The 25,753-nt window shown below is 38.8% G+C and overlaps 1 protein-coding gene across 5 annotated transcripts in view; it reads right to left on the bottom strand.

The window, feature by feature from the left end:
• Positions 1-25,753, bottom strand: part of ATP8A2 (ATPase phospholipid transporting 8A2) — a 320,936-nt gene that overhangs the window by 103,175 nt on the left and 192,008 nt on the right. For all 5 annotated transcript variants that reach the window (XM_042014085.1, XM_042014087.1, XM_042014086.1 and 2 more), the window contains 5 exons: positions 9,304-9,378; positions 6,502-6,624; positions 5,463-5,541; positions 2,181-2,242; positions 1,780-1,836 (listed from right to left, as the gene is read on the bottom strand). In XM_042014085.1, coding sequence (XP_041870019.1) covers positions 1,780-1,836; positions 2,181-2,242; positions 5,463-5,541; positions 6,502-6,624; positions 9,304-9,378 — 396 coding nt within the window. The remainder of the gene's footprint in view (positions 1-1,779; positions 1,837-2,180; positions 2,243-5,462; positions 5,542-6,501; positions 6,625-9,303; positions 9,379-25,753) is intronic.

Here is a 25,753-nt window from a genome sequence, read left to right as displayed (position 1 = left end):
TTATTATGTATCATGTTACCACTTTTATCAAAGCCTTTCTTTCCACACTACCTACTGGATATACCAGGCTCCCAAACACTTTGACTGCATTATTTACTTAAAGCTGTCTGCCGAAACTGTCATGTTCTCCCAAGTGGCAGTGTCCCTCTAACTCTCTAGAACAAATTGCCTGTAACCAATCCACTTGATGATAGAGAAGAGGCTTAACTCAGTGTTGTAAATGTAATACTCTTCAAGTAACCCACAGATTCTCTGTGTGTTGATTCACTCACAGCTGAAACTACAACCAACATCAGATTCCAAGATGATGAAAATCACTGTTCCAAGCAACGGGACAGGATTTAGAAGCACATATAGAAAAAAGTTGATTCTAAACACAACTGTTGTGTGAATAATAATTATTTCTCTACAAAATGCCAGTGTTATAGAACTCCAATACCTACTAAATATTATGGTATCTTTTAGAAAGAAGTTTAGAAATGAGGGGATCATGATTATCCATCCCCAAGCAGCTGAAAAGATACCCATCACCTGTCCAGGGAAGAGGAGAGAAGAAAAACCATCAAACAATTCACAACAAAACAGATCTAAACAAGCTCACATGCCTTCAATGCAGACTTGGATACATGCTTTTCTGGTGCACAAGGGATTAATTTAAGGATTTTTGCATTTTAAAATGTTGATACACAACACAGAACTAATGCATAAGCAACAATAAAAAACATCCAGATTTTATTTTCAGATGAGAGAAAGGGGCAGAAAATATTAGCATCTCCCTAACAATTAAATGAACTGTACAGATAGCATTTCATCTTTAAAATTCAGAACAGATGTCAGCTCATTGATCTTCACAATTCCCCTGGGAGGAATGAACTAAAACATTTTACAACTAACAGAAGCAATGAGGTTAACAAGATCTAAGCCAAACCCTCCAAAAAAACTGGTAAAATAAGAATATGTGTCCTCAAAACATCTTAGTCTTGACGGCAGAGTTTCTTTGTACATCATGAAAACTGGATTCCCATAAAGTATGTTACTGATGTGGAGAAAAAGGGACTCCATCAAAATTTTAAAAATTAATGTTTCAGAGGGGCTAGGGGAAAGGAGGGGAGAAAGGTGTTGAAGGTTCAACACAGGAGCCCTCCCTCCCTGTCTCTCACACTCTTCAGAGCTCATTGCCCTGCTGGATTCTGTCACCTACCAGTAACAGAGCATCTGCCCATTGCAAGTAAATACCTCAAATCAAGGAACCAACATAACTATTTAACTTACATCCTTATTACACTAAGTTTCAAAAAAAGAAACAAAAGCTCAACCAGTGTGAAGCCATCACTAGTTTTTTTTACCTGGTTCAAAGATGTTCTCCATGCCCAGTAGTTTATCTGTGGGCAGACACCTTTCATTCCCTATTGCATTAATTTTGAAGGAGCTACAGAGTACAAAGGACCATTCTCTTGATGTATTTTCTTAAGCAATTACAGTAGTATGTTGATTTCATGCAAAATTTTATCATTTTTAAGTAGAGATTTTGACAACACACTTTCAGTGTACTCTTCCCACTTCTGTCAGGCTGCCCATTTTCATTACAGATATCATGTGATCTACGAGTTCATTCCTCTCACATTCTGTACTCAGGGAGCTTAGCAGTCTATCCTTACATGAAAGATCCAATTAAAACTCTGAAGTACCAAATTATTTTTAGTACTTCTTATCTGTATTAATACTCATTAGGGAGGAAGGCGTGCTAAAACAAAATAAAAGATACTGGAAAGTACTTACTCTAGTCCATGCAGTTGTTTCCAAGCCGGCTTTCAGACAAACAGTGACTACAACATACTGCAAGGAAGAAACAAAGGGAAGAAGACATCTTCATTACTAACACACTCAAACTCCAAGGTGTTCATGGCCCAATCTCCCCTTTACACCTAAAAAGCTACTACCATTCAGGTAGCAACCCAGGAACTTGGCAGGGGATGGGGGAAGGACAGAGCAGAAACTATGGCTGGTGCATGTCTGGAAAAAAAAAATTAAAAAGGAAGAGGGAGAACCACGCACACAGCATCAGATTGATTTTATTTTACTCACACACTTTCTTCAGGTTTACACCATTTTCTCATGGTAAAAAAAAAGGCTGGAAAGAAATTCTACCATTCAAAAATTGCTAGGATACACAAACTTACAGTGTAAACTATATTTCCAACAAATAGATAGTCAACTCCCTGTCCATTTGTGAATACTGCATCTGAAAGAAGAAGATAAGAACAATCACATTTGTTATCAGTTTAACAACAGAATGGGCAAAAGAACAAGGAAATTTTCAGGAGAAAATAACTGGTCCCAACCTTTCCTTTTTGGACATCTAAAAGCACTCCTAGAACCTGTGAGGTAATAGTCATGCAAAAGTTGTGCTCACCCAGGCCTCAGACACGGTGCTCAGATAGAGCACATATCCATAGTCCTGGTTGCCAGAAGCTGGCTTAGAAAAAGTGGAAGTGCTCACCAGACCCTAACATGTAATTTGCCTGTAAGAGCTGAGGTATGTCAGTGTCACTTTTTCTGTTGCTATATCTGTACGGTACTGCCTATTGCCACCTCTAACAAAACTTATTATTTGTGTGCCTGTGATGAAAAAGCAGTAAAACACCAGCTGATTTGTGGTGAAAGAGAGCTGAATTAAGAAGAGCAGTGAGAGTTTCATCTGTAAAGGACACATATAAACATCAACAGTATCTCACTGGAGATTAGTTCAGTAACTGAGCAGTGTTCAGTCTCCACCCACCCTGTCTCTATCAAGTGTGCACAAGGGTAAGTACATACATGTTAAGCTATCATTTGAAAGTGCCAACCTTGGCAATACTTCAAAGGTCATTTAGTTTCTCTTAGCCCTTGCTGAACCAAACCGGAACACCACGAAAACACATTCAACCACCACACGAATGCCAGCTGAACTCATGCAAGAGTTTTCAAGCATTACTCAAGCATAGTAAGTACTGCTATTTTCACACATTTTAAGACAACTACTAGGGAACTGCATGAACAGCAGGGACAAAAAGGCTTAAGACAAAACCTTGGACTCATTCCTAAACACATACTGCCTAGCACAGTGACCTTCTACCATGACAGTAACATTTTGTCATATTCATTTGCAAAACTTGATCTGACATTGTTAAACAAAGGTTGTGTACTCCAGGTTCGGTACATTTTTAAGCCTATAAAGAAGAGTTCCTGACACCCTGATCTCTGTGGTGAAAACCCTGCCCAGCTTACAGGTAAAAACCCCCTATATATTTAGTCAGTGCAGTTAACCCAAGCTAATTGTTTTGTTTTGCTTCTACCGTGGCTGCTCGTGGCTATCTCCAAAGAACTGACCGGCTCTGAATATTTTCCAGAAGTTGCTAGCTCTGTATCCCTGCTTTCTTTTCAATATTAACTACTAAGAAACAGCAGCAAATAGACTAGTGACTAACAGTGCAACTGGAGCTAAAGCCTGAGACAGCTGGGCTAGGAACTGGCATGGTTTCTAGCCACTGGCATCTCCCTCAGCCCAGCTCCTCCCCAGAGGCTTCAGGCATTTACCACATCATTCACAGAGACACACCAAGATTTAACAGTCACCCTACTCTTCCCTCTGGTGTCAATGAAAAAGGTGAAAAGCACTAGGGAATTTAGTCTTCCATGCCCAATGAACCCTGCTGGTGCCAAAAGGCTGAGTCTGTTAAGAAAAAGGCATGCCTAAACACGTATCAGTTTTGATAGAATAAGCTGACATGACATGGCCATGCTCTAGTGTAACATCACAGTGAACATGTAAGTAATTGAATAAATTTTCCTGTAAGTCTCAACTTTTTGAGGTTATGTTTCAATGCAGTAAGTTAATGCCTTTATTTTTCAGTGACTTCCATTACCTTTCATACTGGGAGGCTACATGGTCCTGAAAGGAATGATGCTTGTGCTAATGAGAACAGCAGGATGCTCAGTGAACATTCATTTCTGAAGCTATACAAGTGCCCATTCATGGACTACATGTACTTCACATTCTAAGGAGCTCGAGAGGTTAAGAACCATCCCAGTGTGAATGGCCCATTTTTGTCTCTGGCACTGAAATCCTTCTTGCACTTGGAAATGCAAAGAAATTTGAAAATTCAATATTCGTTCCTCTCTGGAAAACAAACTAAGCAAAATATTCAAAGGAACTCAGGAAGGTACCCTTTGAGCTGGTATTTCAGTCTTCTAATTGTTGAAATGAAAAGCACATTATCCTCTTAGGAACTAGAAAAACATCTATGGAAGACTATGTAATTTTAACTATAAACACTACAGATGTCAACCTAAAATTTCTGAAGTTGAATTTTAAAAAGAGCTATTCGAGATTAACATTTGTCATAAAAAACAGTGTAACAGAAAAACAAAACTCCTCAAATCAAAACAAAAACCAACCAACCATAAAAGCCCCTCTCCCATGAAACTGAACCTTGTTTTAGCCCACGTATGGAGGAAAGGGAAGTCCCTTTCTTGTACGGTCCATCAGCCAGCGTGTGAAGTTCCCACTGAGGATATGATACTGACATTTTAATCAGCCAAGTAGAGAAACATGAATCTAACCCCCACAAGTATCTTTACCATCATGTCTCTGACATGAGCATTCATCTTCCCTCCCTTTCCACTTCTTTCACCTCCTCCCCAGTTAATCCATTCTGGAGCTGAGGTTTTCTTAAAATCAGCATTCTCCAGGAAGGAGTTTCACTTGTGAAAAATTTATGATTTTAGATAAATATTCTCTTCTCCACCACCCCTAAATTCCTCACTTGACCTAACCCTATTTCTTACTACCATCAAAGAACAGACTTTCCATGGTTTTTCTCATCCACACAACTATATTGGAAAGATAGGCAGGAACCATATGGGATTTACTGGTCCCTGAAATACCATGCAGTTTGTTACCCTAAAAAGCAAGACTTAATAACCCTAATATGTACACCAAAGAGTCTAATTTCCCCGACATCTCTGACTCTTGATCCAGTTTACTTCCATTCCAGCCAATTCTTTTGTACAGTACTGCGTTATGGAATGGGAGAGTTCCAACAAGATATAAAGCAAACAGTTGTAAGGCAGCTGCTGTAAGAACATTATTCAATAAAATGCTGAGATCTCAACACACTACAAAAAAAAAAAAAAAAAGAAAAAAGGCATTTTGTGAAACATCATTCAGTATTTGGGTAAGACTTAGCAAAGCAGTAGTTTCATTTTTCACCTATTAAAGTCACTGTATGAACAATAATTATGTTAAATTAGAATAATTTCTGAAAGCCACTAGACAACTCTCCAAGTTCAGCAGCTAAAGACCATTGAACTGTCTGGCAGCATTATTTCTTGGGGCTTGTCATGACCCCCCGTTCTGCAAACACACTGGTTCTGTAAGACTGAACATCAGTTACTGACGTAAGAAATAATGAAGCCCTTACCATGCTCCAGCACTTTCAGTGGAAACCAGAAAAGAATGATGGAATGGATAAGGGCATTGATGCAGTGACCCCAGAAAACCTGAGGGAAAACAAACCAAGCCATCAGTAAAGTCCAAAACTCTTGACCTCTCTCTAACTCCTAACAAACACTTCATTGTGTAGTTTAGAGTCAGAAAATGTTTGTCCTGAAGTGAAATACCTAAACTTCTGCAGGATCTATTTCCTCCTACAATTTCTGCTCTTTCACAAGAAAACACTGGTCCAGTTCGATCATTTTATTCTACCAACTTAAAACATAATAGGCAAGCATGCTTCAGCTTAAGACCTTTATTGAAATAAGGCAGGCAGACGGAGTCAATTTTGTTTAATTACCTCAAAGAATCATTTTAAAAGAGCGATTCAGTATTATGAAATGTTCTGTTTTCTTTTAATGGACAAATATTTTGTGCTCCACAGTTTTTAACTTGCAGATAATGCCATTTTGCACAAACTAGAGCTTTATGTACTCCACAGTTTCCTCTCCAAACAAAGCAATCATACAGCTTCCTTGATTCAGGAGTACATTTAGATGTGCTTGTTATGGAAAAGATGGCATTTTCCAGCATCTAAATAACAAAATGTACTAAATGTGTTCTTCAAAACTCACAAGAGCTATACTAACTATGAAAAAGCGCCCTAGCAGAGAGTGTTATGACAACACATATGTTAAATTAAATCCAGGAGATGTCATTGTGACTTATCAGTAGCTGTGAATTGAAAAATCATAATTGGATATGAATCTAAACTTGAATCAAAGTTTATGGATATTTCAGGACCAGTTTCAGGTGAAGTCACAGCAGAAAATCCTTATTTATAAACAAGGATGTTTTTCATTTAAATAAAAAATAATCCCTTGGAAAGAACTGGGAGGCTGAACAATCACTCTCAGTGGCTAGCATAAAGCAGAAGTAACAGTGTGAAATAAGCTATTTTCTGACAAGAAAAATCTGGAATATAAGAATGCTTATGTTTGTTCCTAAAGTAACAAGGTTTCCCTTACCCTTGTGTTGAAACCATCTGCATTTTGAGTGATTTTGTATAGCTGAGGAAATCTAAGCATGCTATCTTGAGTACATGATCGTTCAAAAATTCCCAGAGTAAAGGGTGGCAGCGCTGTGAAAATCTGCAAGGAAAGCAAATACTAATTGAAAGCAGCTCTTAGTTTTAAGTGTATCTCATATAATGTTTCCTTATCTAGACAACAGCAAAATTCCCACAGACTTTAGTGAAGACTTACTACTACCTACCATGTTATTTGACATCATTTTCAATGGTCCAAACATTAATTTCACCAATTTGTAACTGTCAAATATTGACTTATGAACAAAAGAAAAATGACAGAAAATTCATATTATTAACCAGTAAGCTTAAACCTGAGAAGTTAAGCACCATTAGTTTCTGATGTACCAGCTAATCCAGTGAGGGTCAAACACATCAGACTAAAAAAGGAAAGACAACACGTATTTTTACAAAACACCCTTGTGGGAATAGGTTCCAATATAGCTGCAGTTGTAGCCATAATTAGATATGCAACATGCTTAACCAGTGCTAAGTTTACAGACAGAGTAAATGTGGAAATCACATTAAAAAAAAAAAAATCTACCAAGCAACAAAGGCCTTTCTTTGTTATTGTACTTTGGGGATTCCCCTGGCAGGCATGAACTGATAGGAACAAATTAATTGCAGTGTGTGTCTGTGCTACGGGCAGACGCTTGGATGACCAAGCCTCGGAAGCTTTCCAAGACAGGCAGCAGGACACTCTGCCAGAAGCAGAGTAAATTAGCCTCCACTGACTTTAACATTGCTGCTCTTAAAGTATTTCCAGGATCCGAGGCGGCTCATTTAAAGCCATCTTGGGTATCCAAGTTTCTTGTAGTCCACAGTGCAGGCACAGACTGAAAGTAACACCAGGGTGCAAGTCTGAACACTAAACTTCATTCACTTCCTTTTACATTAACAGTTTATATCAGAAACATCACTTTTAATCCTATACATACGTATATTTTTAACAGTTTGAGAAGGGTTCTTGAAGTTAAGAGGCAGCTTGGAGTTATGAACTGTTTCTAGGGCGTGTGCACATTTGGAGAGGGTGGGCTTTGATTCCCACCAGCAGCAAGCTGGCAGCTGGGGAGCAGACAAAGAACAATGTGGAAGAGCAGAGACAAGTGAGAATCAGTAATTACAACCCTCGGTCCAGTGGGAATTGTGTGTCTTTGGTCATGAAGTGATAAAGCAGATGGCTAAAATGGCAACAGGCTGAGGGTAGAGAACTGAAACTGAGAGCACTGGTCCAATATATTCCAAAGAAGACCATGTTCTCATACAGCTTTAATGTATTTCCCCAGGTTTCTTGTGTTTATTGGGGCATTTACATTTTCACTTGAAGTAAATCTTCTAGTGGATTTGATTACAAAGGCCAACCTCCAGTGTGAACCAGTGCAAAATCAGGAATTACAATGCTACTATGATTTCACACACTTTATACTTTAATGAGACTACTAATGAAATAAAGTGTTAACCTGCACAGAAGAGAATGACTTAACTAAAAGCACTTCAAAATCTAAACGCTTCAAATCGTGGAAGTCCTTAATATCCTACTAGCACTTGATTCTCCATGAGTCCACACAATCAGTTCTAATTTTAGAAAATACCGACCTTAAAAAACAAGGTTTATTTTCTGATTACAGAAGATGAGTTTTATCCAGAAGCTTTAGGTAGGGTAGATAGATTAATCAAATGAGGTTTAAAGATAATAGATGCAAATATCTAAACATGAATGACGGAGACTGCATAACAGTCAGGAAATTAGGGTGAAGAGAATCAAGGCAATGATAAATCCTTGAATAAGTATCTTCAACTAGGAGTACGAAATCTTATGGAATATGGGGGCTAGTGCCATCATTTTTAAAATTAATGTGACAGAAGTTAAGTGTTTCCATTAATACTACTCAGTGATAATTTGCTGGCTTTTTCTGTATTAGCATATATTTGGAATGAGCTTTTTTAAAGAAAAAAATTAAATTCCCTCCTTGCAAAGAGATTCTTCAACACTAATGGTGTCCTAACAGCTTATAAATCCAGGCACCAGGCCACTCGTCAGTAACATTACAAAGGTACCACTGTCGAAAGCACCAACACAGGTCTGTGGTATGCTACAGAACTTGGTTCCAGAGATCCTTCAGACTTTAATCTATGTGATTGATTTAAAAATATTACTGATTAAAGTAATAAAGTCGTATGACACAGTGTGGCACCCTGCAGGCCCTGTCGAAAATCAGAAACCACTCCCAGACTGACATATCCTGCTCTCATTTCAAGTGCAAAATGCTGGTGACACAGTGATGCAACTTCTCTTTCTGTACCTAATGGAGCACAAGTCAACCCAAAGCAACTGCAGAACACTTCTCTCAGCATCTAACTCTACAGGGACTGAGAGAAAAAAGATTATTCAAAACTCAAAGATTAGGAGTATTTTGAGCATGAGCTGTCAGCAAAATATTCAGTGCAAAATACTGAAAATTCTTTCAATGAGGAAATTAAATTCTACCTAAAATCTGCAGAGTTTTATGCAGGTTATATTAGGCTAAACATCTGTTTTCAAGGTGTTCTCCCAAATTTCTTTTTGCAATAAGTGTTATTTTAAATGATTTTTTTTTCTACCTAAGAGTGGATTCAAAACGGCTTTTACAAACAAACTCACCTTTCTCGACACACATCTAGGACAGTTACCTGTGAAAAATGGAACACAACAAAATAATACAGTAGTCCCAAGCACTATCAAGTCAAAACATGTAGCACTTACCACATTATACAGACCAATGCACCATCGTTCAAATAAGATCTGCCCAGAAAATCCATTAACGAAAGCAAACCAAAGCTGAAAAAGACACAAGTTACAAAAAGCTTTCAATTACTTCTGCAGTACATGTCTCCATTTACAGCAGAGGAGAAGGATGTGGAGTACAGACCACCATCTGGTGACAGATGCTTGTCATGCTCTAAAAATAATTATCAGCAGTGCCAGGCAATTACTTTCACGTACTAAATTTTAAATACTGGCAGAGTACTCCTTGTTTAAAATAAAATACTCAGGCTATGGAGCAACTTGCTGTATTTACATCATAACTCTAAAAAAATAGATGGCATCAAACTATTACAAAATCCTTATCACTGGCAAATTAACATGCTTGAGTCCAGAAGCCAGCCTCATTTCCATCATGGCTGGTAGACCAGAATTTTCAAGATAACTGCGTTTTGATGGATGCTCTGCTTGTGTGGCATTTTTACAGTCCCAGAATTACAGTGATATTTCCTTGTCAGTTACAGGATCATGATTATATTATAATTTTATTGTCTAAATGATGCAAACATTATTATTTAATAAACTACCTATTTTACAATTAAAATTGGAAGAGGTTGCAAAAACAGGCTGCAGAGTCTTTATCCTTTAACAAGTTTACAAACGCAACTGGGCAAGCCCTGAGCAACCTGGTTTGCATTTAATATTCACCCTACTTTAAACAGAAGGTTGGACTAGATGGACTTCAAGTTGCCTTCCAACTGAGGGAATTCTGAAATGACACGATCCCAGGAAACAGCTTTAAGCTTCAGTGCATAGGTAAACTTTTCAGCATTTCCTTGGATGCAGCTCTTTGAGCCTATTAATCTTGCTTAAGCACCTTTTTGAAGCACGAACTGCTGTACTGGGTTGGAACAAAGTTTCTTAGTGGGCATTGAAAGAAGCTTAGGAAACAGTATAACAAAGAAGGGAAGGAATTATCATTTTCCAAGTAAATTGGAAACTGGAAGAACAATAGCAGTTTAAGGGCATGCTGAAACAGTTTGCATGTGAAATCATTACACTTATTAGATAACAAAAGATTTCTGTGAATTTCTGGCTATAGTCGCTTTTAAAATCCACAGTAGACCATGTTACTTTGTTCAAAATTAATTCAATATTGCATGTGAGAACACTCCCTCTAACCACCCTCCTTCAACATACTTTGTGTCGCATTTACTTTACAAGTCCATGTTGCACTGGATCCACTAGGTATTTCAGAGCAGTCAAGTGATAATCATGTCCATTCCCTTCCCACTCCCTGAGAGCCTCTGGCAGTTAATGCCAGGTATCTTTTCTGACACCATTCTGTCACTCATTTGGCAGCACTCTCCTACCAGCATCATTTATTCTCTGGCTCACTTGTGCAGTATTAGTGGCCTAGCAGAACACCTCAGAAAACAAGCAGTTAGCTGTACATCATCTGATCTCTGCTCTGCTCCCACCCAAAACAGATATAGAATAATCAGGAAAAAAAACCCAAACGAGAAGAAAATGAGACTGCATCAAGACCTATCACTGTTTTCATAGATGCAGTATCTAAACAGACCAGGACTCTAACATGGGACAGAGGCAACTTCATGGAAGATTAAAGTATTTACAAGATTGGAAAGAATAACAAATGGCAGTTCAATTAGGCACTGCTGCAAGACATGAAATTCACATGCTACACATGTGAATTTCACATGCTACACAAAAGGAAAAAGTGAAACCTTTTCACACAATGCACAGCTGGTCTATGGTAATGTCTGACAGATGATGCTGTGGATGCAAAAGGCAATTTGAAAAAAATCACAGAAGGAAAGCTGGAGACCAGATGAGTCTGCCTGAGAACTACCACTGTTCACAAACCAGAGACCAAGTTAGCTGAACTCTTATTTCTCTACAGCTGTTCTTACAGCTATTATATCACCATTCTTGTTTAAAATTAATCATCATTAATCATCAGTTCTAATGCACTCTCAGTGTTCAAGTAAGAAACAATGACACTGATTGCAACTCATCTGTTTATAGCTATGCTTTGCACAGTAGGTCATCTTTTTAAAATTACTTCCTGTAATTTTTCAAACCTTCAGCTGCTCTTTCAAGTAGGGAGTTTCTATTTATTTATCACTATATTATTCTGAAGTTTGCACTTTTTAATACCGGCTGCCTTCATGCAGCTTCTAGATTACAAGTGTCCTTGTAAGCTTTCTGAAGGGCCAACAGCTTCATTCCTTTAGCACTTAGCTGAAATGCACCAGCCTAGTATAAACTGCAAAATATTTTAGGTTTCCTTAAAAAAGTGCCTCTTTCTTTCCCATTGCCAAACACTCATTCAATTAAAAAAGCCTTTAAGCATTCACCTCACCAGCTCTGTCCAGAAAAAGGACAGAAGACACACTCTACATCCCAACTTTTTATCATCAGTCCTATTGTATTGATACCATGAAGGAATACTCATAAAATCTTGCTCTGAGGACACAATTAAAGGCCGAAAGCAGTGCACTGGCCAGTTACACTCTCACCCTTGCAGTATTCCAGCCAGTTCTACACATCAGCACTGCAAAAGATACATATGAAACATTTTTGGTACAAAGCCTAAGGTCCCAAAAAGAAACCACAATTTATTGGGGTGTTCAAGTTAGGAACTCAAGAGCTTCTTCTAAGAAGAATCAGAGCTTTGAAAAAGCATACTCCTAGATATTTAGCAATAATGATATAGGCATTTATCATCTCCAGGCTTGTTACAATTAATTGCAACGATGAATGAGGGCAGCAGTTCTAGAAACCATAAATAGCTCACAAATCAGAAGCCTGTCTGGCTTAGTTGGCAACCTGACTGTGCTCTGCTCAGTTTTCTAGATCCCACTGGGCAAAGCAAACTTCAAAGGCTTGGTAGCAAATGATGAGGCCTTTTATAACATTGGCTTGTGCTACTTAGGGAACAACTGCTTTCTGAAATCATAGCTTCCCACAACTAGTCCTCCAGCAACAGACATAGCTGATTTTCCATTAAAAGGGTAAAACAAAGCAGCCACACTTTCAGGCAAATCTAACATCTTGGATTCTTAGATTCACATTTCCCAACAAAAATATTAGTAATAATGATGACAGAATCACATAAAACTTGGGTTGAGCAGAACTATTAGGGTGCCTTACAGAGCAGCAGACAGACTGTCAGAGTACAAGTGAAAAACACTCACTCAACAGACCAATTCCTTCTACTCAAGATGTACTGCCCTGCCACAACTGCATGGTGCAGAATTCACTAAAGACCCTGCTAATGCCACATTGAGATGAATCAGTCAATAGGAGAATACTGAGATGGCTGTGTCTGACTGGGGTAAATAGCTGTCACTGTCTTGAGTCTTCCGCAGCATCTTTCAACATTGAAAGAAATTTCTTCTATAGGAAAGTTTTCTCCCTATTTCAAAGGCCGATACAATTTGGATGGGCAAGAACTGACATTTACAAAGCTCAGTGTCCGGCCATTCCAAAAGTCCAATTTCAACTATTTTCCTTTCAGCAGTATCCACGCAGGTGAAAATTAGAAGTGAGAACATTTCCAACACTTACACAAGTCTTCATGCACCACAGGCTCCGAACAGAGGGCAAAAGCTGTCGCTTTTACAACACACTGAAAAGTAATGGCTATGCTTGTTTTTTCCAGAGACTCGCACTACCAAATGCCAACTGACAGAAGGACTGTGGGATACTGTCTCATACTTCCTCAATATCTTCACATCAAGAGTATATCAGACACTCTGCATAAAATACACATTTATTTTTATATTAACACAAGCCATAAGCTGCCATGCATGGTTTAAGGACCAGCTGTTTGTAGAGAGAGCATGGTATACCTCAGGGTCAGCAAAGAAAAAAAAAACCCAAACCCTCCACCTCAATGTTCATGTTAACAAAATGTACTAAATATATTTGAAGTTGCAACAAGCCATGCTTGACTCAGACTCAGCAAGCTGGTAGGAAAACTTGCCAAGTCTGCCTGGCTTGCCAAGCTCCAGGGGTTTGCAGGGCTCAGCTCCAGTATTGCTATGAACAAATGGACCCAAAGTTATTAAACCTCTTTTCTGGCTGGAAAAAAGAAATCTTTTCACTTTAACTATTACCTAGCTGCCAAAAAGCTGGAAAAGCTTACTTGTAACTCAGCTAAAAAACATGTATTTTTCTCCCAAGAAACAAGAGGTCCAATTTAAACGTAAAGAGATTCAGACCTAGGGCTGCAATCTGGGCCGATACATTGCTGTGCTTTATTATAGCAGATATTGCAAAGATGTCAAACCAGTAGGTACTGTGCAAAAAGAAACTGGAACGTTGCAAACTGAAAACTAGCCCATGTTTCCTGCCTTGAAGTGTGGTTGCATTCTTTAAATAAGAAACCCCACTGCTGAAGCACTCGATGCCAGCTGTGATGTGGGCACTTTGCCACTAGAGAAAGGGGAGAGGGGAATAAATCAGAGGTCAGCAAAAGCCAACAGATGGTAATACTTGGTTAATATTGACTTCAGCTGCAGGCAAACTGAGGATCTCAAGGTAGAACAGTCCCACACTGCTGTTTTGAGCTACACAGCACATCCACCTGCTCTAGAGTGTATTTTGAGAAAAGATCAAGTGTTATTTTCAAAAAATATTCCCACTCGAGCAAGTTGGAAGGCAATTTTAATTGCATTATTGCTTCATGCATAATTACTGCAAAATTAATGCCCGAAATATTAGGAACTAATTTATTTAAGTGCTCTAAGGCACTGGGATAGCAAATCATCTATTCTAAATGTGTATATTTATGAAGGCTTGATAATAGACAGCTTAACGAGTACTAGAAATGTTTTCCCAATTCTGCTAAAGGGCACAGAAAGCTAATGTAGTCAGGGTATCAACAATTGCCACAGGCACCAATTATAGCCAGACTGGATGCCTTTACTATTCAGAAATTAGTTAAATTCTCAAAATACCATCTCTCAGCATGCACACATTTTGCATGTTCTTACCAAATAGGCTCATTTACAGTTTGCCCAATAAAGCAGGTTTGTGTGTCTACTGTGCAGTTCATTAATAATGTATCCTGATTTAAAATCTCTCATTACAGATGTCTCTCTCAGCACCAGCCTCTTATTCCTGCCCAAATGCTCACAGCCTTAAAATAATCCCTTCATTAGAGAATGTACAGCACCAATTTTATAATATAGGCAAAGTGTGTTAGTAATAAGATTTGACAGGGTAGGCATGGCTGTCTGAGACTCACTTCATTTTCTGAGGAATATTTCCCCTGCTCGTTTTATTCCTCCCAGTGTTTATTAATTCTTTGCTGAAAACAGATCGATATTTTACAACTGAAAAGCATTTGCTCTAGGCCTGTGCACTCTAAACAAGTGCCTGTTCAAGGTTAAAAATCATCTCCAGTCTTCTCTGCCAGTGTTAACAATTATTTTCAAAGTTTCACGCTGCTTTTGTCTCATTAAAAAAACCCTGTGCATTGACTGCAATGCTTTGTCATATAGATACTAGGGCAGCCACTAAAATAGAAATTTCCTGGCTTTAAACACTGACTTATTAAATAAGCCTGAACAGCTGTTATTTCTCCTATTCTATTTCTTCTTTTCCTGACTTCATATAGTTTATATTCCAGCATACTAAAGAGCAGAGATTTTATCAGCTTCATCTTTCTTTGTTTACAGAAGAGGTATTGCAGAAAATTTTACTCCTTCCTTATAAAAATTGTTTTTGTGCTCCTCTTCTCTAACTGATCAGATGCCAACATCCTTCCCCCAAAACACAGGTAACATTTAACAGGAGAGGCAGGCACAGAGCAGAATAGAAGGGGGAGAGGGCAAGAGGAGCCTCACACCACACTTAGACTCACAATTCTTAACATTTCAGTCCGCAGAATAATTCTGAGGACTTGAAAATTAAGTAAGAATTAGCAAAGATCTGGGGGTTTTCCTCAGTGGTTCCCATTAGAGAACAATCATGCTGCTTGTCCCAGGAGTTTTGAGCATTGTGGAAAATACCGCACCTGCAGATGACAATGCAGCATACATCAAAGGACCTTGCCGCTAAGACATAAGAAGACTGCCTCTTCCAGCAACATTTGGTGCCAAATACACTGATAAATATGTTTAAAAACATGACAAACCACAGCAGGCCATGTCAATGCCTTTTGTTGGGTAGTGGTTTACTTTTTTTTTTGTTCCTGGAGTTACACGAACACCAAAATCAGTGTGCTAAATTATCCTATTAATGTGTACGTCACTGGTAAAATGAGATACAGCCCATTAGAGCACATTTAACAGAGCTGTAATGTGACTTTTTTTCTAATCTTATGAAATCAAGTAGAGAAAAGGCAGGCTTTTTCTGCATCTCTTTTGGTGCAAAGTATTCCAGGGACTTAATATTTGTCTAGCACACTAATTGCTGCAGAAGCAAGCCTATGATAATGCGATTAAAAATGGCCTGCCTTGCCAGAGGGCAGATGTACTTGCCAAAAGATGTGGTTAAACTTAGCAATTCTTCAGAACATTTCCCTTTTACCAATATAGACAGCTCTATTCCAAATTTATTTTTCATCCTTCCTTAAGTTTTCTGAAGAAAGCTGAACACTGCTACACTAGGATTTTCATATGTATATATGGGACACCCTTGAAGTCACAGGACTCACAGAGTGACTCATCAAAAATCAAATCAAAACCCAACATGACTCAGTCAAGCCCTACCAGGATGCAGAGTTTCAGCATACCTGCATGGCCAAAGGGGTCTAAACCCACAGCTAGAGCAAGGCTACCAGCACTGATGATGCTGGGAAATTGCCCATCGTTATCCTACAAAGCAGCCAGAGTGGCTGGCAGCCAGGCTGAGAGGAAACAAGGCAGGAGCCTTGTTGTCCACAGCCTCCTCCCATCCCCAGCTTGAGGAGTGAGGAGGGCTCAGCTGCTTGGTTGGCAAGCTGGGAACATCACGCCAGGCCACGCTGTCTGCTGCTGCCGAGCAATGGAAACTCGTGCCATGGACTCCCAGTGCCATCAGCCTTCCTTTACAAAGCAAACAACTGTAAAGAAGGGTTTCCACTGACATAGACATCGTCCTTATGCACACAGCAGCAGTGGCTGCAGGTTGGAGTCAATTCAGTCATGTTAACATGTCTTTGGGGGGGCTGTTTGGTAGTTTTTTTGCCTCTTGGATTTACTTCAAGTTTTTTAATTGCCCTTGAGTACCAGCACATCACTGTGGAATTGAGAAGTACAATATGACTACTAATAGCTTAGGGTATCTCCTCAGCACATAATCATGACAGACTGGTATTGATACAAGTTTCACAAATGTGTAATTGACCCATATCACACACACAAGGTAAGGACATGCTCCTATATGGTTTTAAACGATCTGCTGGCTTTTCTGAAGCTATGTGGTATCTTTAACCACCAATAATGTAATAGAAGTGCTTTGGATTTTTTATCCTTAATTTGTTCTCTAGTACTGAAATAAATGAAAAAAAGACAGAAATTTAACTATTTACACTGACAGGTGAGAAAATGTCAACAATTTCAGGTAAATGATCCACCTGAAATTCTGCTTAGCACTTGCAGTCCACTAAGAAAATATATGTCCTATAGCAAGAAAAGCAGTATTTGAAATAGAAGATTAGGGAATTGTAGAAGAAAAGATGGTACTACTATAACCCAAGTAAGGGCAATGGAAAGAAAGCACAGAAGCAGCTACAAAAACCATCAACCAGTCTGGTACCGAACGTAGAAGCAGAAGGAAAGCCAACAAAACACACAGCACTCCATGAGTGAAGCTGGATAATGCCATGAGTCAAAAGTGAGGCTAAACACACCAAGGCTCTTCACACCTGGGATGTACACTAGGGCTCACTGCACCTGAATAAAACACATCACCACAGAATGTAGCGGCAAAATACTTCCACACCTCTCATACCAAAACAAAAACAGACGGAGACCAGGAGCTATAACACAAATCTGGCCCTAGAAATAAGCACAGAAAATGCAACACATCCCACTGCTACCAAACACTCTGTGTATTTGGGGAGAGTGGAAATGTAGTAAAGATTTTTTTGAATGTAGGAGCATTAACCCTTTAGGTGTAGAAGGTATCAGGAAGGAGCAGGATAGAAACTGAATTACACAAAGAAATGTATAGAATGGTACAATTCATTTAGAAAATGGTACCCCTTTTGCTCTGAGTTTCCTTCATCTTATAGCATTGTGTAGCTGGCAGATTCAATTTAACCTATATGTAGAGTAAAGTAGAGTTACCAATCCACGTCCAAATGCATGCATTTACACCTGCATATGACACAATGAGCAATGGGATGAAAATTAATAAAGAAATTAATATTCCTTTAATGTACTTAAAATATAGTTGTGCATTCTTATTTCCTGGATATGAACCTATGCAATGTGTTACAGTAATCAAAATTATTTGAAAATTTCCAAGGACAAGATGCAATCCCAGTACTGACTGAATAAAACAGAGAGTGACCAAGACCCTGACTGTTACTATTCAGCTCCTATTTTATAGGACATTTCATTTCAATTCTTTCCCTTCTTACTTTTATTTGCAGAAGTCCCTTATGTTACAGTTATAAATGCAGGTTCACAGACTTTGCTTTTCTTGTCACCACATAAAGGAATCCTTTTGCAGAGCTGCTGAATTAAGTGTAATAGGAGCAGTTCTGTAGCAAGGTCATTTCAGGTCTGGAACCGCAGTCCCCTTAGGATTCCCTGTTATGGCTACGTGAAGGGCCAGGTTTCCCTTGCAAGTCTGTTTTTCCCCCCTTCCTTCCTATGAAGTAAAATTCAGTCTCTGTAAGACCTTGAATTAAGCTACTTTTATCAAGGAAGTTTATATGAAGTTTCCTGACAGCTTGGAACCCAAGGAAAATAGCAAAATTAGCAAAAGAAAAGCCAGACCACAACAGAAACTGCAGCTCATCTTCTGTCATACTGACAAAGAGCAAACCTTTACAGGGGTAATCCCAGGAGCAGCCCCATGTTTCTCATTACCCACAACTCTATTAGCATTTCAGCACAGAGACATTCTTCTAGCCCAAAACTACCAGCACACAAGATGCAATCTCAAAAGCTTCTCAGTACTTTTATTGCACTTGCTCCATTTTTATTAATACAACCATTTTCTTGGTCAGTGGGACAATCTAATAATAGACAGGACCTAGCGTTTTCTTTTTGACACAGCTGCTTTTAAACATGCTACCCCTTCCCTTAAGCTTCAAAATTAGTACAACAAAAGATCCCCTGCTCTCCTTGCCTCTCTTCTCATGTAGAAAATACATACAATATTGGTAACTTAAGGCTACATTTATTGCTTTATGTGCTGGCAAAAGCTCAAAGAAGTAAGTACTAAACATCTTTTGCCAAAATACGCAGCGCATTGTAAACATGTGCAATCACTTCACTGGTAAATTACCTATTGATGTACTTCTCACTACAGAAATAATGTTTGAACTTCTTTAAGAAGGCAACAAGCTGGCTTTCCCTGCAATACGTACAAAGACATTCTTGGTGTGTCTTTAAATCATTTGCTGTATCTTCTGAGAGAGCTGTGCACAAAGAAAATCAAAGTAGCTAGGAAAAATACCTTAGTGGAGAAAAACCTATAAGCTCACACACAGGAGCAAAGCATGTACGTGATTCCCAAATTCAGTCTAAGATTTCATTACGTGGCTTTAGGAAGGTATTGCACACTCACTCACGACATCAAGCATGCAGAAAAGACTGTTTCTTTTTATGAATGTCTCTCCTACAAAGGCTGGGTAATAAAGGAGAGACTATGGCAGACTAATGACGTTTGCTACAAACCAGTTCTTAGTTTCACAGCATTTTGCGAATTAATTTTTAACGAGAGAGAGAGAGTTAACTTGCACCATCACCTTCTTGCTGGGTGAACTCTTCAAGACAAATGACCACCAAATTGCCTCCAAATATGGGTCAGGGATGTATCTCTGGTTTCTCTATCTTTTTAACAAGTTCCTCAAAACCACAGTAAAATTACACACAATGAAAATCTGAGATGACACTCACAAGAATAAAGTCTATAAATGAGGTATAAGGTTTGAACTTTGGCAATGCTCTAAGGAGCAACTCTGGGAATGAAGATGCATTTGCCATCTTTTACGCAACACAGAACAAAAATTATGAAGAAAAACCAGTTACAAGTTTACTTACAAATTAGCAAATACGTATAAATCATGAAAGATTATTTATTCAAGACCCCAAAGCTATTTTGGACACCAAATGAATTTATAACCCAAGTAGAATTTCCACAAACATACCTAGGTTAAAGAAAACAAGTGCTGCTAGCTCTAATACAGCAGAAAATGGGAGGCAGGGATGTGTACAGAAAGCACCCATGCCATGATTCCCTTGATCTGGCTGCAGTACACATCCCTACTGCTCCAACAGCAGCTGTACTTCTGAACTAGGTTCAGGTGCATAAAAGCAACTGAAGAGTACAAGAAGGGATAAATAGATGTGTTCAATTTCCAAGCCAGATGAGTTAAATGCAGGGGAGATGTATATTTATTACCGCTTAAAGAATTCTCGGGACAGTGAACTCTTCAGAACACAGCAGAGGCTCCGAAAGACATTCTTCTGTATGGAAACCATGTATTATGCTAAAACTTGTCCAACTAAATCATAATTATGGTTTCCCCCTTCTTGCCTTCTCCCCTCGTTCTAGGTAGGAATGGAATACATCTTCAGAAAAGTAGGTCTCGCAGGTGCAGAATGTAGCCATTGAACACCTGAGTGGAGACCTTTAAAAAAACCCCAAAAGAACCCCAACAACAAAAACACCTTCACAACACTTTATTTAAATGGAAGGAACCAGAAAATAGGACTAATCAGCTGTATGGAGAAACTTCTGTTCATGCCATCTTTCCTCCTTGGAGTATGTATGAGTGTTCCTAAGATCTTGGTTACTGAGGAAAGGGTTCAGCTCCCTGAAGGAGCATCTCAGTTCCACCAAGAACTGCAAATGCTAACTTGGCATAAGAGCATCAAGACAGTCATATCCATTCAAACAAATGACCCACCCCAGCCAGGCGCCTATTTTTAGCAGTGCATTCATGCATTTCAAACCCTAGGGAAGAATATGAACCACAGAGTTTCCAGGTACTCACCAAGTATCTACAAATATCCAGCTCTGTGGATTTTCCAAGTCTCCTGTGCCTTGCCTATGCAGTAACCTGCACAGTTCTATTCCTTTGTGGCTTTCTTGTTTCCTCTTAAGCCCCTGTAAATGTCCTGCAACAATTATCTTGTTTTAAATATGATTTAACCTGCAGGTTTATCCATGAGAATGAACATGAGTTGGTGTTACGTGTGCCATACTGTGAACTTGCCGTATTAAATGAATGCTCTTTATTTGCTGTCCAGGTGCTTTGCTCTTCATTTTTATAATCATGGGATACTCAGAGTCCCTGGTGCTCAAAAGGAGTCATATAAGCTGATTTCTTCAGAGAAGCACCCTGTTATATGAAAAATTACCCAAAAGTAGACCTGGCAATTCCTCACTTCTGGTTGCATCCTCCCTTCCATCTCTGGTTGCATCTCTAACAGTGGACAGAAGGGCAAAGCTTGTATAAGCTTCCATAGAATCTAAGTACACATGGTCTGTGGCCTGTGGTCTGTTTCTTGGTAGATACTTGAAGTAGAGCTTGAAGTCTGGAAACATGGAAAACAATTGCACTGTACTTCGGGGGGCAGGATGGTGATTTCAGCTGGAAGGTGAAATAACTTCTGTTCTGTTTCAGAAGCATAAAAAATATTTTGACCTTAAAGAGGGCATGTTGATTGTGAGGTAATTCAGATGATTAAACCCAAGCTGCTGTGGCCTTTACTTAAGGAAATATTTCCTAACCTGTCAAATCCTCTTTCCCTCAAGAAGAAAATATTCAGTAGTCTTCAATTAGGACATTGTAGTATCTGAACAAAAGGAACATGTGTTCATGCTAGAACCTGATACTTATAAGACAAACAAGGCAGAGGATAACTCCCCAGGAATGATGGAAGGCACCAAGGACCAAGCATTTGTATGTCAGCACCTTGCGAAGGTCTTCCAGCCTCATGCAGCCCAGGAAAATTAGAAGTGTCATACACACAGTGGCTCTGAGATTGGAGCTTTTCCTCAGTGTGTTATTTTCAGGGGACTAAAACCCCAACTTTGAATGGCAACTTCTGAATGACAAGATCACTGATGCAAGTAACCACTTGCCATCTTAAAATGATCTGAAGAGCTAACATTACAGCAGTGAAAACGGACTGGAGAGTGTTTCTGGAGATTAAGCAAGATGAAAAGTTTTGGGTTAAAAGCTTTAATTATAATTTACCTGAAAAACATGTAGATTACTAAGGTAAGAAAGTCTGACATGTAAATTCTGGATGTATTTCTCCAGTAGTGGCTGGATGTGGCTGTATGTAGTGGTACATTCTCTGTTGTTAAAATTAAGTGACTGAGACAGAACCCAATGTAAAGTGGTTTAAAGTTTCTTCTAATATTTGAGTAGTGCAAGTGTAATAACAAGCTTTCCCCCCACTTTTCAACCTTCAGAGCTGAAATCCCCAAACAGTGAAGCGAAGGCTATTTCTGACATCCTCTTTCCCCTCATATAGTCATTCAAACTATAAACAAATGTTCCCTTGCCTGCCATACGGGCTTGTCTACACAAGGAAGTTACAGTTGTTTAACTGTGATGGGATTGTAAATCCACTTAAATTGGTTCCAAATGTTCTGTGAATGCTCTAAGCCTGATTTAAACTGAAATGAGAGCCCAGATAGTTTGCTCCACAGATTTAAAACCTGCATTTAAAATTGAGTTGATTGTTGTGCTGCAGTATGGAAGACAATCATAAATGAAATGTCAAGTCTGTTGTGATACTCTGTCTGGAGTTGATATGACTCTTTCCGAGAAAATGCTCCTGAGAGACTGAAGACTGGGAGAGCCCTATGTAATACAAGGGTGGCTTGCTTTGTCCAGTTCAAGATGGGTCTCTGGTGTCTTTTGAGGAAAAAATAGCTATGCTGTGTTTCTCAGTTCTTCCAGAGAGCTGACTACCAGTCTCACGGACAGACTGGCTTGTGTCCACACTGCCCAGTGTTAGCACTTGGAGGAATAGTAGGTTGATTGTCTTATGGCCCGTTGTACTTAGTCTGAGTAGGCCACCTGTATGGGGCTTTTTTACAAAACTTGAAAGTGCTGGAAAGAATGAGGTTTGTGTTTATAGAATTAGTGAGGTCCCATGTTGTGGATATAGGGCAAGATAAGAGGATATTTGAGGGTACTAAGCCTACCAATATGATTTAAAGGACTACACGTGTTGAGGGTGACAGTTCTCAAACTAGCTGTGGGCCATATGCAGTGAAAAGCATTTCGTAGCTCAAATGGTTTTGCCACTGGATAATCTTTCTTATGATTAGATTAAAAGACTACTTCTCTTACCTCTTAGCACCATTGTTTAGGAAAAAAAAATTTTTCCCCATCCTGGCCTCAAATCTATCTGGGATACCACTCTGTTTTGTACATATTGGTTACCAGCCCAATCTTCTCAGAGTTGCCAAAAATCTGTTGTTACACCAAAGTGTTCGATATTGCCAATTAACCAGCTTTTTGACGTGTTGAAATTTGTGGAGAGGCAATCCCTCTACTTTGACTCACTGGTGTCCTGTTCATAATGTTCCTTTCCCTTCCTAGCCAGGAAGGTCCTAAAAAATAAACTTGTCAACTGCTGCTTTATCTTCTGTTTCATATAAAGGCTTGCATTGAGCCCAATGTTTTGAACCCACCTAAAACTCATAGTCAAAAGTTCTGGGCTGCCCCCAGAAGTACAGTGCAATTGTTTTCCATGTTTCCAGACTTCAAGTTCAGATACCAAGAAACAGACCACAGGCAAGAAAACATGTACTTAGATTCTATGGAAGCTTATACAAGCTTTGCCCTTCTGTCTACTGTTAGAGATGCAACCAGAGATGGAAGGGAGGATGCAACCAGAAGTGAGGAATTGCCAGGTCTACTTTTGGGTAATTTTTCATATAACAGGGTGCTTCCCTGAAGAAATCAGCTTATATGACTCCTTTTGAGCACCAGGGACTCTGAGTATCCCATGATTATAAAAATGAAGAGCAAAGCACCTGGACAGCAAATAAAGAGCATTCATTTGATATGGCAAGTTCACAGTATGGCACACGTAACACCAACTCATGTTCATTCTCATGGATAAACCTGCAGGTTAAATAATATTTAAAACAAGATACTGTACTCAAAACTGCTGTGTCAGATTTTCCCCAAGGAATAACAGAAGAGGAAAGAGAATATTGGTAGTTACAGGCTTTAACTGCACTCAGTGTTAAGGTCTCTCACATGAGGTATAACACACAACCCATAGAAAAGTTGTTTTTTGTTTGTATGGAAATTTAAAAACCTTTTGAAGTTATTTCTAATACAGCACAATTATTTTTCTCAACACGGCACTAGGATTAGAGTTATTACCAACAATTTCAGTGTTTTATAAAGTTGAACCATATACTGTGAAGTAAATCCATTTCTGCAAAGTAATTTGTTCCTTGGCTAATTAAAAAAAATCAAGGCACAAAAGTACACCACAAAAAGCATATTGCAAGCTATTTCTCACGACTGAGAGGTCTCCTACTTGCCACAGCCATGACAGACATATTTCTCTTAGCCTGCTCTGCATGCTTTACCATCCACATGACAAAGTTAGGGATATTACAAGCAAACTGTAAAGATTCCAGTGTTCCAAAAAGCCACCCAAGACAGTTGTATCACAGCAGAGTGAGTAGCTCGCCTTTTCACAATTACATTTTTAGTAATTCCTCCCACACCTTATACCAGATTAAGACAAAAACAAAACCTTTGTAAAACTGATAACACCTATAAAATGATACCATAGTTCACGCTACAGTATAGTAATATGATCAAGTTACTTACATTTATGGAAATCTTAAAATAACCTCTTAGCTACACACAGCTTAGTTGTTGGCATTTGAAGGCAAACCCAAACCTTGCTCATTAAGACCTTTATCTACAGAAGTAGTTAATTAGATGACCTTCCTCACTATTAAGAATTTTTTTTAATTTTAAGGTTTGAAGGTTCTAAAGTGTTATTAAGATCACTACCTTCCTGTCAGCATCAAAATACAAAAGACAGGGAAACAGCAGGGTTTACACCTCTGAAAAGGTGTGGTTCTTTCCTATCCTGGCACCTGGACTGTATAGAAATTCATCTGAGATAAAAGAACCAGCAAAGAGAAGGCACCTTCTCTCATCTACAAAAATTAGGATCTAGAAGTAGTTAATCAGATCACCTTCAGTGTTAAAATACTTCAAAAGGAAAAGGGCTTGTGCTTAGCTTAGAGTGAAGAGTGAACAGAAGCTTTTGGCTTTTTTTTTTCTTTGTTTTTTAAGCAAAGCAGACTTATAAGCCTTCTGCAAAGAGTTCTATAGTTGAATAATTTAGCCCAAGGATGATGCTTTATTAATGGCATGCTTCAGACATTATCACCGGAAAACTGGATAGAAGCCCAGATGTCTGGTTTAAGACCATTTTTATTTCCTACATTTTCAAAACATTGCATGGGGCTTTAGCTGCACGACTCAGATGAACTTAATGAGAGTCATGCAGCTATGCCTTCATATGTTGCTTTGAAAATAGAGAAGCACTGGTTTGGGTCCTGCTTTTCTGAAGCTCTCCCTGGAGTGATTTAAAGGTGGTTTTTCCTCTCAGTCTTTTCTCTAAAGGTCTTCTACACTTCACCTCACCATGCCTGACAGATAAAGAGCTGAAAACTTTGGACACCTCATGTTTTTGAAGACTCCAATGCTCTGGCCTTGTGCGGTACCATGAAACCAAACAGTAAACTGCCAGGCAATTAAATTCAGCCCATTGTGTGCATGTGCTCAATTTAATTGCAATGGGTTACTTCAAACCAGAACAATGCTGGGGGCACTGAGCAGCATTACAACTTGGTATCAACATATGTCATTTATTATGATTGATTACCACTTACTGTAAACCATTTTAATACCCACACATGATCAAACTTAATATAGGTTATTCAGGTTCAAATCAAAACTTCAGTATATATATTGTATTACACACCACACATCTCTATTGGAAAGCCATGCCGTAAATCATACATTAAGGAAAAAGAAAACCATACATGATACATATAATTTACAAGCTATTTAATAAAATAATTTCGCTATATGTCTGTTGAGAGGCTCTAAGAATAATTTTACTGCATTCTCGTATTTTCAACTAGCTGAAAATACAGATTTTCTTATTTTCTTTTATTTTCTTTAAGCACGAGTATTAATCTTTCCCTTTCTGAGTTTATGAATTGCCTGCTAAAGCAAGGGCCC

The sequence above is a fragment of the Corvus kubaryi genome, unplaced genomic scaffold (genome assembly GCF_017639235.1).
Source record: "Corvus kubaryi isolate FWS band 111438036 unplaced genomic scaffold, C.kubaryi_AGA036_p1.0 split1-65, whole genome shotgun sequence".
Classification (NCBI taxonomy): domain Eukaryota; kingdom Metazoa; phylum Chordata; class Aves; order Passeriformes; family Corvidae; genus Corvus; species Corvus kubaryi.
This window is presented reverse-complemented; position numbering and strand designations above follow the sequence as displayed.